Source organism: Phacochoerus africanus, chromosome 10 (genome assembly GCF_016906955.1).
Source record: "Phacochoerus africanus isolate WHEZ1 chromosome 10, ROS_Pafr_v1, whole genome shotgun sequence".
NCBI classification, from domain to species: domain Eukaryota; kingdom Metazoa; phylum Chordata; class Mammalia; order Artiodactyla; family Suidae; genus Phacochoerus; species Phacochoerus africanus.
This window is the reverse complement of record NC_062553.1, coordinates 84,257,710-84,271,040: the sequence shown is the minus strand read 5'-3', so window position 1 is coordinate 84,271,040 and position 13,331 is coordinate 84,257,710. Positions and strand designations below refer to the sequence as shown.

Below are 13,331 nucleotides of genomic sequence, written 5' to 3'. Positions count from 1 at the left end.
TTCATAAATTGTCCTGTTTGTCAGTCCTTGCACTTCCCGCATTTCCTTTGGGTGATCTGAAGTATATTCGGTCTGGAGTAGAGAATGTCTCTTTGTAGGCCACTGAGTCTTGCTGCAGTGGCCTCTTTTGGTCTGGCTTGCTGCCGGCTGAGGAAGACCCTCAAAGAGGAGTCAGGCTTCATTTTTGTCTCTGGACAGAGATGGTGGGTTTAAAGACTGATGAAGCTGACTGTTTCAGGCAGTTGGTTCTGCTTTTATTATTTGATCAATGTCGAGTTTAAATAGGGTAATAGTAAAGGAATTTTAGACTTCATATGTGTAATAATCAAACTCCAAATTTACCAAAACTTGTGAAGGGAATACATGTTGAGTGTAGGTCCAGATTGCCAATATGCGTTTGTTGGGAAGAGAAAGAGAAAGTTGGCTTTTTGTTGTTGTTGTTAGCTTGTATGCTATTCTCAAGATTACAGATTTTATCCACAGTTTATTTCTTTGCTTACTTTCCAGATGAGAGACCAGGAAAGCTTCTAAACCATTTTTTCCTCCTTCCTACTTCTTGCCTCCTTCCTCCCCCCACCAGCCCCTCAAAAGAAAGAGAAAAACCTATAGCTTAAAATATGGCATGATATTAAGGCATGAGAAAACACTGCTTTTGCAAAAAGATTGTGGTAAGATATACATCACATAAAATATACCATTTTAACCATTTTTAAGTGTATAGTTCAACATAAGGTACTATCACATTGTTCTGCAACCATTTCTCCCCAGAACTTTTTCATCTTCCCAAACTGAAACTCTACCCATTAAACACTAACTCCCCACGCCCCTTCCCCATAACCCTAAACACCCACCGTTTTGCTTTCTCACTCTGAATTTGGTGACTGTAGTTACCTCATATAAGTGGAATCATACAATTTTTGTTCGTTACTGGCTTCTTTCACTTAGCATAACCTCTTAAAGTTCGTCCAGATTGTAGCATGTATGAGAATTTTCTTTTAAGGCTAAATAGCATTTCATTTATCCCTTCATTCATCAGTGGACATTTGGGGTGCTTCCACCTTTTGACTGTTGTGAATAATGCTGCTGTGAACATGGGTGTACAGATATCTCTCTGAGGCCTTGCTTTCAATACTTTTGAGTTATATACCCACACTAGAATTTTTTGAAGGACGGCCATACCATTTTCCCCAGTGGTTACACCATTTTACATTCCAACCGGCAATGCACAAAGGTCCCAGTTTCCTCACATTCTGGCCCATACTTGTTATTTTCTGCTTTTTAGGTAATAGCCATTCTCATGCATATGGATCTCATTGTGGTTTTGATTTGCATTTCTCTACTGACAGCATAGTGATGTTGAACGTCTTTTTTTTTTTTGGTCTTTTGTCTTTTTAGGGCCGCACCCCTGGCACATGGAGGTTCCCAGGCTAGGGGTCTAATCAAAGTTACAGCTGCCAGCCTACACCACAGCCACAGCAACGCCAGATCTGAGCCGCATCTGTGACCTATACCACAGCTCATGGCAGCACCACCAGATCCTTAACCCCATGAGCAAGGCCAGGGATCGAACACACAACCTCATGGTTCCTAGTTGGATTCATTTCCCCTGTGCCACCACAGGCACTCCTGAACATCTTTTCTTGTGCTTATTGGTCATTCTTATGTCTTTCTTGCAGAGTCTGTTCAGGTCCTTTGCCCATTTTTTAATTGCATTGTGTATTTTTGTTGTCACTGAGTTGTAGGAGTTCTTTGTGTGTTCTGAACTTAATCTCTTATGAAATAAATAATTTGCAGATATTTTCTCCCATTCTGTGAGTTGCCATCTCATTCTCTGATCATGTCCTTTAAGATAAAAAATTTTGATACAATCCTGTTTCCGTTTTTCTTTTGTGTCCTGACTACTTAGTGTCATTTTCAAGAAATCTGCCAAATCAAATAGCACAAATCTTTTTCCCATGTATTTTTCTAAGGACTTTATAGTTTTAGCTCTTACATTTAGCCTTTGATCAATTTTGAGCTAATTTTTGTAGAAGGTAAGAGTCTTGGTTTGTTGATTTGATATTACATATAATAATATTATTATCAATGTACCATCTTCTAGTAATCAGTATCTTATAATATTTTATCAGAAGATCTAATATAAAATAATAAAGACATATATATATACACACACACACACATTATTAAGTTAATTGAGGAGGCATCAGTAAACTTTGCTGGGGTGGTAGATTATTCTGTAGAAACAAAACATCATATATTACTTTCTCTAGTTAATGCATTTCTAAAAAGTTGGTTTGACAAATGGGTATCCTCTTGAAAAATTTCTGTCCAAGTAACCCAGAGTGGATATTTTTGTTTTCTTCCTAGGCATGGAAGAGGAGATGGTTTGTGCTGCGAAGTGGCCGTTTGACTGGCGATCCAGATGTCTTGGAATATTACAAAAATGATCATGCCAAGAAGCCTATCCGTATTATTGATTTAAATTTATGTCAGCAAGTTGATGCTGGATTGACATTTAACAAAAAAGAGTTTGAAAACAGCTACATTTTTGATATCAACACTATCGACCGGATTTTCTACTTGGTAGCAGACAGTGAAGAGGAGATGAATAAGTGGGTTCGTTGTATTTGTGACATCTGTGGGTTTAATCCTACAGAAGAAGGTAAGTTCAAGATTTTGTGATTCAACCTGGGTTCTCTTTTATTACTACATTTTAAAAACTGTTTTAGAGTTCTTTGTTATTTCAGTTGCACAGTATATATATATATATATATATACTGTGCAAATATATATATATATATATATTTAATAATAGCATTTGGGAAAAGCAAGCTTTTCGTCAGTCAAGGGAGAAACTTTATAGATTTTTAGAAAGAGAGACAACCATGGAGCAATGTCTAAACAATGTCCTGAAGAAGGTGACAAGAGGACATACGTATTTAAGAGTATTTCTTGAGTTCCTGTATAAATATTAGGTTGACCCCTGGAACGCTGCTGGTACTTGACTGTTTTAACCTATTAGAAAAACATTTTCAAGTGGCTCAACTTAATTCTTCTTCTTTTTAATGGTGTCACTCCAGCTTGTGGAAGTTCCCCGGCCAGGGATTGAATCCAAGCCACAACGGCAACCTACACTGCAGCTGTGGCAATGCTGGATCCTTTAACCCACTGCGCCAGACCAGGGATCAGACCCCTGCCTCTGCAGCAACCCAAGCCACTGCAGTCAGATGCTTAACCCACTGCTCCATAGTAGGAACTCCTTCAACTTAATTCTTAGGAGTTGTTTTTAATTGAAGTATAGTTGCTATATAATATTATATGTTATAGTAGTACAGTATAGTGAGTCACAATTTTTAAAGGGTGTGCTCTGTTTATAGTTACTATAAAATATTGGCTGTATTTGTTGTGTTGTACAACATGACCTTACAGCTTATTTTATGCCCAAGAGTTTGTTTTTCTTATTCCCCTGCCTTGTATTGCCCCTCCCCCTTCCCTTTCACCACTGGTAACTACCAATTTGTTATCTATATCTGTGAACCTGCTTCTTTCTTTGTTACATTCATGTGTTTGTTATATTTTAAGATTCCACATATGCATGATATCGTACAGTATTTGCCTTCTCTGTCTGATATTTCACTTAGCATAATGTCTTCCAAGTCCATCCCTGGTGCTGCAAATGGCAAAAGCCATTTCTTTTTGATGGCTGAGTAGTATTCCATTGTATATATACCACATCTTCTTTCTTCATTCATCTATTGATGGACACAGGAGTTATTTTTTAAACTAAGTTGGATTATGAAGTTATGAAATGGCCGAGGTGACTGGCAATATCTATGAAAAGCAAATGAGAATCAGTCACCAAACATGATGAAAAAGTAACAAACATGTGAGTTTACTTAACACAAAGGTCCTAAAAAGAGCATGGAAGAAGAAGGGGCTCAAGTTATAGATAAGAGATAGTGAAGTAAAGCTTCCTCGGAGGAAGACCGATTGTAAACTGTAGACCGATTGTAAACTGAAGCTGTCTCCATAATGAGAGGAGGGAGGCAGAACCTGTAGGCTCTCAGGCGAGGGAAGGACCCACTGGTGGAGTCCACTCCTTGACTAGAGCAGAGGACTGTGACCAATGAAGGCAAGGGGAGAGTTGCTGAGATTTGGGTGCCTGTTCCAGGAAGAGCTGAGTGATGAGAGGCCTCCAGAAGAATCTTACAAGTGGAATTACTCTTTGGATGTCCTGACCTTAGGTATCCCCTGTCTTCTTATATTTATATTCCCTGTCTGCTTCTCTACTTTTCTTCCTTTTTAAACAAACTTGAAGAACCCACGTAGGGGTCTCCAATACAGGTTTACGTCTTTATGGTTATACTCACATTGACAAGCGTGCCTTTCCAAATACCTATATTTCGGCATGCTGGAGATTCAGCAAAGGGTGGAAAAATTGTCTTAACAGTCAACATCAAGATTTGGATTGAAGTGAAACAGTCTTCATCTCTCATTAGCTCAGGTCATCATGTGGTTTCCTCTCTGGCTGATCAGACCCCAGGAGAAGGAGGCTTCCAGGGCTGGGATTGGCCCAGTGAGGCGGGGGGAACCCCATGCTGAGGGACTCCAGAATGCCCAAGGGACAAGAGCAGTGCGAAAGGGAAGGAAGCCTACAATTTAGACAGGAGGCCCATGATCTAGAGCCCTTCAGCGAAGTTCTACTGTGTAAAAGCCTCGAGAAATTATTGCACATGTGGAGTTAAAGCTTTGGTTGTTTTTGTAAAGTTGCTAAATATGCTCACATTTCACATTTTAAGTGGGCCTGGGAGGAGTATTTCTACCTCTAATTAAACTCCTTTCCTTTCTTGTTTACATATGTGGTCTATATTTGAGTGCAGTGGAGGGTTTTTTGTTTTTTTGTTTTTGTTTTTGTTTTTTGTCTTTTTGCTATTTCTTGGGCCGCTCCCACAGCATATGGAGGTTCCCAGGCTAGGGGTCGAATCGGAGCTGTAGCCGCCGGCCTACGCCAGAGCCACAGCAACGTGGGATCCGAGCCGTGTCTGCGAGCTACACCACAGCTCACGGCAACGCCGGATCGTTAACCCACTGAGCAAGGGCAGGGACCGAACCCGCAACCTCATGGTTCCTAGTCGGATTCGTTAACCACTGCGCCACGACGGGAACTCCCGGGTTTTTAAGTTTAGTCACAAATGGTATCTCTCACTTTTTAATGGTTATTTAACAACCACCCCGTAAAGATAATTCCTGGATTTAGACTTCACATTCATTTCATTGTGTGATGGATTTTCAGCTAAAATAATAAGTAGTTGTATAACCTCTGTGTTGATGGTGTTCTTTTGCCTGCTACCTTGCAAATTTAGAATTTGTTTAGGGGATAGAAAGGCAGACTTCTGTCTCTTTTGGTTGTCTGTATAGATTCAGCTAACCTGAGACTCAACTAGGTGTCCTTCCTGTTTTCTTTATAATTCTCCTATTTGACAGACGGATATGAGAGACCCTCTTAGTACATTCTTCAGTCAAGGAATGTGAGTATGTACTTTTTGGAAGCTCCTTTGGGGGTGATTAGAGTTGAAAACCTTAAAAGGACAATTTCTAATGCTCAAGTGTCCCAAATTAGTTTTGCAAGTTTAAAGGCATGGAGTTAGTCCAATTATTCCCCCTTCTAATGATTCATTATCATCTGGGAGTTTGATGAAGGCCCAGTCAGCTCTGGGAAGAAGGTAAGTTTTGTCTGCTTTAGAAAATTGATTGGTTCATCTATCACATTATTTGAGTTTGCCAGTATTCTCCAGGGCTGGGGTGTTCATTCAACCAGCATAAATTAGGTGACTAGTTAGGGAGCCAGGTGGCAAATATTATAGGGAACTGATCATCTAATGAGAGAAGATTCATACCCAAAATAATTCATTACAGTTGATAAATACAAGTTATTCATGTTTGTAAGTACATGTGTGTGCATGTTTTTACTTATATAAATCATGCTTTAACATACATATTAATGGCTTATGACATGTCATTAATATATAATGATACTAGTACTTATAAGTATTAAATGTAGTATTAAGGTATAATTCCATATAGTAAAGTATGTTTCTGTGGGAATGTGCAAATATAGTTCTTGTCCTCATGGAGCTTACAGTCAGTCTAGTAGGAGAAATGGGCAAATAATCTAGGAATTATAATACTAGGTGATAGGTGTCTTGCTAAACAATTTTTTTTTGTCTTTTGTCTTTTTTGTTGTTGTTGTTGTTGTTGTTGCTATTTCTTGGGCCACTCCCGAGGCATATGGAGGTTCCCAGGCTAGGGGTTGAATCGGAGCTGTAGCCACCGGCCTACGCCAGAGCCACAGCAACGCGGGATCCGAGCCGCCTCTGCAACCTACACCACAGCTCACGGCAACGCCGGATCGTTAACCCACTGAGCAAGGGCAGGGACCGAACCCGCCACCTCATGGTTCCTAGTCGGATTCGTTAACCACTGCGCCGCAACGGGAACTCCAACTAAACAAATTTTTTAAAAAAGCATAGGTCACTAGCATCTGATTTCCTCTTAGGAGGGTCAGGAAAAGCCTAGGTAGTTTTAAGTCTGTGACTGTAACTGATACTGTACTGAGAACTTTATTTTTGTCCTCACTGGAACATTTCTGTTGGCATTAGCAGTCGGAATTGGTTACAGTGCCTGTTTCGCCCCTCATAAACTTACTAGTATTGGGAGGAGGAAAGTTTCAAAACTCGAAAGCCACCTTTTCAGTGGCAAAACTCCCAAATCCTTCTAAAACAGATAAGAAGGGTATTTCCCTGGGAGTGAAGCTTTTAATTTGTAAACTTTTAGTCTTCACAGTATCCATAAGGAGGAGGCTGTAAGAAAATTAAAAGTATGATTCATCAAATTTGATGTGTTTAAGCGTTCCCACTGTGGTGCAGTGGGTTAAGGCTCATGGGTTCCTGCAGCCATGGCACGGGTGGCAATTGCATGTAGTATTCCATCCCTGGCCTGGAAAATTTCATATGCCATGCGTGCACCCCCCCCCAAAAAAAGTCAAATTTGATATATATAAGCTGAGTTGGTTACCAAGAATAGCTATGCTAATCACAGATCATTTTTATCTATTCATTAAAACAAGCCTCTGGGGACTTTAGTTTACTAAAACTTTTAAATTTAGTTCCTGATCCCTATCTAAATGCAACTGTGTTTATCTTTTTAATTCTAAAATTTAGATTTTTTTACACGTTCATCCTGGCCACCTCCCAAATAGCCATAGTTTAGACATGTCTTTCTAAACTACGTTAAAGGCTTGAATTTCTTGGAATAAATCAGGTAAAGATAAGCAGTCCTTCATTGTGTAGCATCAGGGAGCCAAAGAAATATTTTATTTTGCTCCATAATTTTGGTTTTTGATGCACAGTAGCAAAATTGCAAAAAAGTTAACCACTGTTATTTCCCTATTCATTTGTACTAGCTGACTTTGCTAGATGACTTTTAAAAATTCCACATACTTAAAGATTTGTATCAGATTCTAAACTACAGAGAACTGCTACTATTCTCTGTGATCACATCCATACAGTTTAATGTGACAAGGTAAATATCAAAATGTCTGTGTTCTCTCATTAAGTCTACTACCTGCTTCTTATTCTGCTTCCAGATAGGTCTCACCTCCACACACTAAATAATAAGGTGCTTTCACTTTTACCTAGATCTGTCCCCAGAGCCCTGTGCTCTTCCCTTTCCAGACAGCCGAATATGCTCCCATTCTTGGCTTCAAATTAATAACACAAAATGATTTTTTACCATAACTAGTTTCAGATAGATGTGGGAAGAAATCATCTATGCTTGGTATTACAGTCTGAGAACATAACTCCCCAACCCCTAGGAGAATAACTAATTTTCTCCTGAAAACAAAAGGACAGGGGAAAAATCTGACCTGTGTTTTGATTCCAGGAACCTCTCAAAATATCGTTACCATGTTATTTCCGCTGCCCCAGGTGACCACTGCTATTATTGAATACTCAGAATATGCTGGCAGGCCGAATCTGTTTTTCAATTCTAGCTCATTGAACTGTGTGTAGTTCCTATGAATGCTTTTATTTAGTAGATTTGAGAGTAAGAAACTAATTTCTTTTGTTTTTCTTGGAAATGTGCAGATTTATTTTTGTTTCTACAACCGAGGGAGAAGCTGTTAAATCTGCTAAACAAGTGCCAGAAAACAGCCTTGGGGCTGCAGGCAGCTAACGTAGCGCAAGGGCTCCTGGTCTAATTTAAGGATACAAGTGGAGAAAGTTGCCTTTTAATCTGTTGAGTTGCTTTTCTCAAAACACTCAGATAATGCTGGCTTTAAAAAAAAAATAGTGTGATTCTCTGTTTGATATTCTTCCTTTTAGAAACGGAGGTAAACTAACATGTAAGAATGTATGTACGTTTGCAAAAGAGAACTAGACTCACAGACATAGAAAACAAACTTATGGTTACCTGAAGGGAAAGGCGGTGGGAAGGTGTAAATTAGGAGTTTGGGATTAACGTATATACATATTACTATATTAAAATAAACAACAAAGACTCACTGTATAACACAGGGAACTCTACTCAATATCTGGTAATAACCATTAAGGGAAAAGAATCTGAAAAAGAATAGATAGATGTAAAATGTAAATTGAACCGTTTTGCTGTACACCTGAAACTAATAACAACATTGCAAAACAACTATAATAAATTAAAAAAAAAAGAATACACATATGTTCCCATTCCTATAAAGCAGCACTTCGTAGGGGATAGGGGACTTAAATTTCTATTTCCTTTTTTATTCCAGTATAACATATGACTGTGAAAGGCACAGATCTAAAGTGTACAGTTCAATATAGTTTTATGTACACATTTGGAATCTACATAGACATAGAGCTCTCTGAAACCGCCCCTCAGATCAAGAAATGGAACACTTCCCGTCCCCTGGAAGGTTTTCTCATGCTTCTTCCCACTAAAAACCCAGAAAAGAGTTCAGAGATAACCATTATTTTGCTTCTATCACCACAGATTAGTTTTATCTATCCTTGAAACTTATAAATGAAACCATCGAGTCTGGCCTCTTTTTTCCAGTCAGACTGTGACATTCATCCATGTAGCATGGGACAGTTTTTTTTTTTTTTTTTGCAGTCAATCTGTGACATTAATCCATGTAGGATGGGACAGTTGTTCTGTATCCTATGTAGCCTTTCGTTGTGTGAACATATCAGAAATTATTGGTCTATTCACATATTGATGGACATTTGGCTTGCTTCTAGTTTGTAGTTAATACAAATAGAGCTACTGTGAACATTCTTACATGTGTCTTTTGCTGGATATGAATGCTTAGCTCTTTTGGGTATCCTCCCGTGGGTATTATTGCTCCATCACAGTAGATAGATAGGTTGGTAGATAGATAGATAGATAGGGATAGACTTGGTAGACTTTAGTAGACTTGGTAGCTTTAGTTTTCCAAAGTTATTGTACCGATTGCTTTGCTACCAGCAGTGTATAAATTTTCCAGTTACTCTGCATTGTCACCGAGATTCGGTATTGTGCGTCATTAATTTTAGCCACTGTAGTGAGTGTGTAGTGGAACCTCATTGTGGTTTTAATGTGCATTTTCCTGAGGACCAATTCAACCAGAATCCATTCTGTTTTGTCTTGTGCTGTTTTATTACACATGATCAAGCTACTGCCTTTGAGATCTTGATGCACCGAGTCTCCTGAGATAAAGCCCTGACACTGAGATTTCTCAAATACCTTACAAGTGACCCCCTCTGGATAAGAATTAAGGCATTTGTCAGCACTGACTGGGGGTTTATTTTAAAAGTCTCCAAGAATGTGTTCACACTCTGTTAAGGAGATGGTCGTGACAAATAAGAAGATAAAACATTGTCAACTTGAAACACATTAACTAGATTGGGCTATGATGAAAGGTCTTCAGAACTTGATTAAATAATGTGAAGAAATTTCAGTTTGTTTCACTGAAAGTTGCAGCCACTGCTATTTCTTGTTTGTATCCATGTGTTAGATTTACCTTTATAAAACAGTCTTCTATAAAGAAGGCTGTGTTCAGAAGTGAGAAGATGGTTATGTTAGCATTAATAATAATGTATACTCTTGGCAGACTCTTACTTGCTAGGTTCATTAGACATAGATCTATTTGAAATGCTTCTCTTTAGAGGAAAAATATTCTACCCCAGACCACGTAAATCAGGTCTCCATACAGACTGACCTCGACATACTTACCTTTCATTGTGAACATTAAGGGAAAACGTTTGCAATAAAAGCAAAAGAAAAAAAAAGGTTCTGTCAGCAGATGTAGCCCATCTTCAGAGAAAAGGATCTCATCTGGTCTTCTGACAGGAGGTGAGCAACACAGCGGTTTTGACACCACATGCTCAGGTAGGGCGCATTAGAAGTCACCAAATCAGAGGCTCTGTCACATCTACTTCAACATATTCTACCTTAGCAACAAGAAAGAGTAGGATTGCTTCTCTGGGCTTAAGCGCTTGTGCTATTTGGTTTAAATAAATATATATGTGTGTGTGTGTGTGTATACACATATATATATAATTTTACATTTGGTTTAAATATGTATGTTTAATTTTGAATATTTGGTTTAAATATATATTTAATTATAATTTTGAACATTTAGAGGCATTATCTGGGCACCCCAACTTCTGTGAGGAGCACTAACTCCAGGATGTTATGATTCCAGATGGGGTAAAACCATGCATTAGGGTAGGGATCATGTGACCTCATTTATTATTTGTGGTTCTTCTCGCAGAACAATCTGCTTCACTGAAAACTTGTTAGGGCTTTCCTTAGCAATACATATTAGCTTTGTCAGTAAAATTCAATTAAGAGTTTCCTACAGCAGCTTATTAGGCCTTTTTAATGGATGGTAATTATACTCCTCATGCCTTCTGAATTAAGAGACAGGAAATAATTTTACACACAGAAGCAAACCCTAAGCTAATGTTTGGTTCTCAGAAACTTGATACCAGCAATACTTAGAAAGAGCAGTAAGTTAGAAACCCAAGCAATAAACACAGTCTCCTCTACTACTTAGAGGGAGTAGAGGCTGGTCACGTGTCTATACAAGGTGGAAGAGAAGTTTCTCTTTTCAGACCAGTTGGTGAACTTTGGCTAAAAATTTTATGTTAAAGAATTTTTAGACACCAGGTGGGGCTTGCATCAAAATAGGCAGAGATGAGTATTAGGTGAATTTAACGGGAGTAAAATCATCCCAAACACTAAAACTTTGAGGATGGTGCATTATCGGAGCCCAAAGTGGTAAAGCAATATCCCCTTCCCTTTTAAAGTCCTTTGTAAGCCATCTTGTTTGGACCAGGTGGACTTGCTGTTCACAGCTCTCAGAAGGCCTTTTTCTTCCACGAGCTTGCTCGTGAACGTAACGGGAAGTATCCCTCGAGTTCTTGCCTCTTAGACATATGTTCAAGTCTTCTCATATTGTGAACAAGATAAAAAAAAAAGAAAGAAAGAAAGAAACTTTGAGTCCCAGTCCTTTTTTCAGAAAATTGAGAGGATCTTGCAGCCATAAAGAGGGTAAAAGCACTTTCTTCATTCACAGATGGGAGAGATGGAAGGTCAAAAAGGAGATGGTCCCATTGTGTTAATAAAACAAGGCCAGACAAAAGTGATTGCTTGGCTGGGAGACTATTTTCCCCTCTTAAGGTGAATCACCCAGTTCATTTAGTGTATAGCCATCCAGCTTAGAAAAAAACATTAAAGGAAAAGTATATAAAAACAACCACCTGGAAAAATTACTTTAGGAGTTACAGTGGAAAACTAGAATTCATACTCTTTTATATAGTAATGTTTTTCCAGTGTTTAGTTTCATTTTGTTTGGTCAGAACTAAACATTGAACTGGATTGTACCATTTAACTATATCTCTGGTAGAAGAAAGGAGAAGTATATAAAACATACTTGTGAATATACCCTGTAAGATACAGCAACTACTCTCTGATCCCTCTGATTTTTTTTTCCTTCATGTTGTTTATATTTTTCTTAAGCTCTTTAAAGGGTGAATATTTTTTACAGTTCTCTGAAGTTTAACAGTCCACAAGGATTTACTCTTGAGTCACTGATCAATCTACCACATTTTAAATCCCCTCCAATAAAGCTCTTTATATTTGTAACAATCAAAACAGTAAAACATTTCATAGGGTATGTTATATACACTATAGCCAGCGTCTCTTAGATATGATGAGGTATATATGAGATCCTATGAAATTAAGGCATTTTGTTGTATAAATGTCTAAAAATTTATTTTTCTTTTCTCATTCAAAAAAAAAGAATGAATGGAAAAACAGCAAGGTCCTATTGTATAGCACAGGGAACTATGTTCAATATCCTGAGATAAACCATAATGGAAAAGAATATAAAAAAGAACATATACATATGTGTAGCTGAATCACTTTGCTCTGCAGCAGAAATTAACACATTGTAAATACTTCAATTTAAAAATAAATAAGAATTAGTTAGTTGCTGCCCTAATGTGTTAGGTTTTGTTAGATGAGCTTGTGTGAAAACGTGATGTGGCATGCAGCATAACAAAGATATATCATTAGAAATTAGCTCACATCTGCCAAATTCTCCAACTGAAAGAAGTTTCATACTCAATTAGCATCTAGCAGGGCTCACATACTTCTAAAGGACCCAATTCCAAACTGTGCATGCATGTGACCAGGTCTTGCAGATCAGAGAGTGTGCCTTGCTTTAATCTCTTCCAACCTGACATAGAGAAAGTGCTCAGTGAATTTCTCTTGGGTGAATGAAACATTTTTGAGCATCTGCCACAGGAGTTCTGATTGTTTTTGTTTATTTGGGGGACTTACAATAAAGATAAACTAAATAGCAAATAAAAATACTCATGTGTTATTATTCAAGCTTTACAATTAGGACATGAGCTTCTCTGCCTAGGAAGAAGTTTTGTTTCGTTTTTTTTTTTTTTTTTTTTTTTTTTATGGCCACATCTGAGGCATATAGTTCCCAGGCCAGGGATGGAATCTGAGGTGCAGCAGCAACCTACTCCACAGCTGAGATAGTGCTGGATCCTTTAACCCACTGCACCACAGCAGGAACTCCAGAACAGTTGGGGTTTGGGGTTTTTTTTGTTTTGTTTTTTTTTTAATATATAACTGTTTATCTCCAGTTCATGCTGAATTATTTCTTACGTTTTATTGAAGTATAGTTGACTTACAAGCTTGTAAAAATTTCTGCTGTGTACAGCAAAGTGATTCTGTCATGTGTACACACACATCTATTCTCTTTCAGATTCTTTCCCCACATAGATTATCACAGA

At 38.1% G+C, this 13,331-nt stretch overlaps 1 protein-coding gene across 7 annotated transcripts in view; it reads left to right on the top strand.

Moving 5' to 3' along the window:
* The window catches only part of GAB1 (GRB2 associated binding protein 1), a 130,718-nt gene that overhangs the window by 84,089 nt on the left and 33,298 nt on the right, over window positions 1-13,331 (top strand). For all 7 annotated transcript variants that reach the window (XM_047797974.1, XM_047797973.1, XM_047797975.1 and 4 more), the window contains exon 2: window positions 2,368-2,662. In XM_047797974.1, coding sequence (XP_047653930.1) covers window positions 2,605-2,662 — 58 coding nt within the window. In that variant the 5' untranslated portion in view covers window positions 2,368-2,604. The remainder of the gene's footprint in view (window positions 1-2,367; window positions 2,663-13,331) is intronic.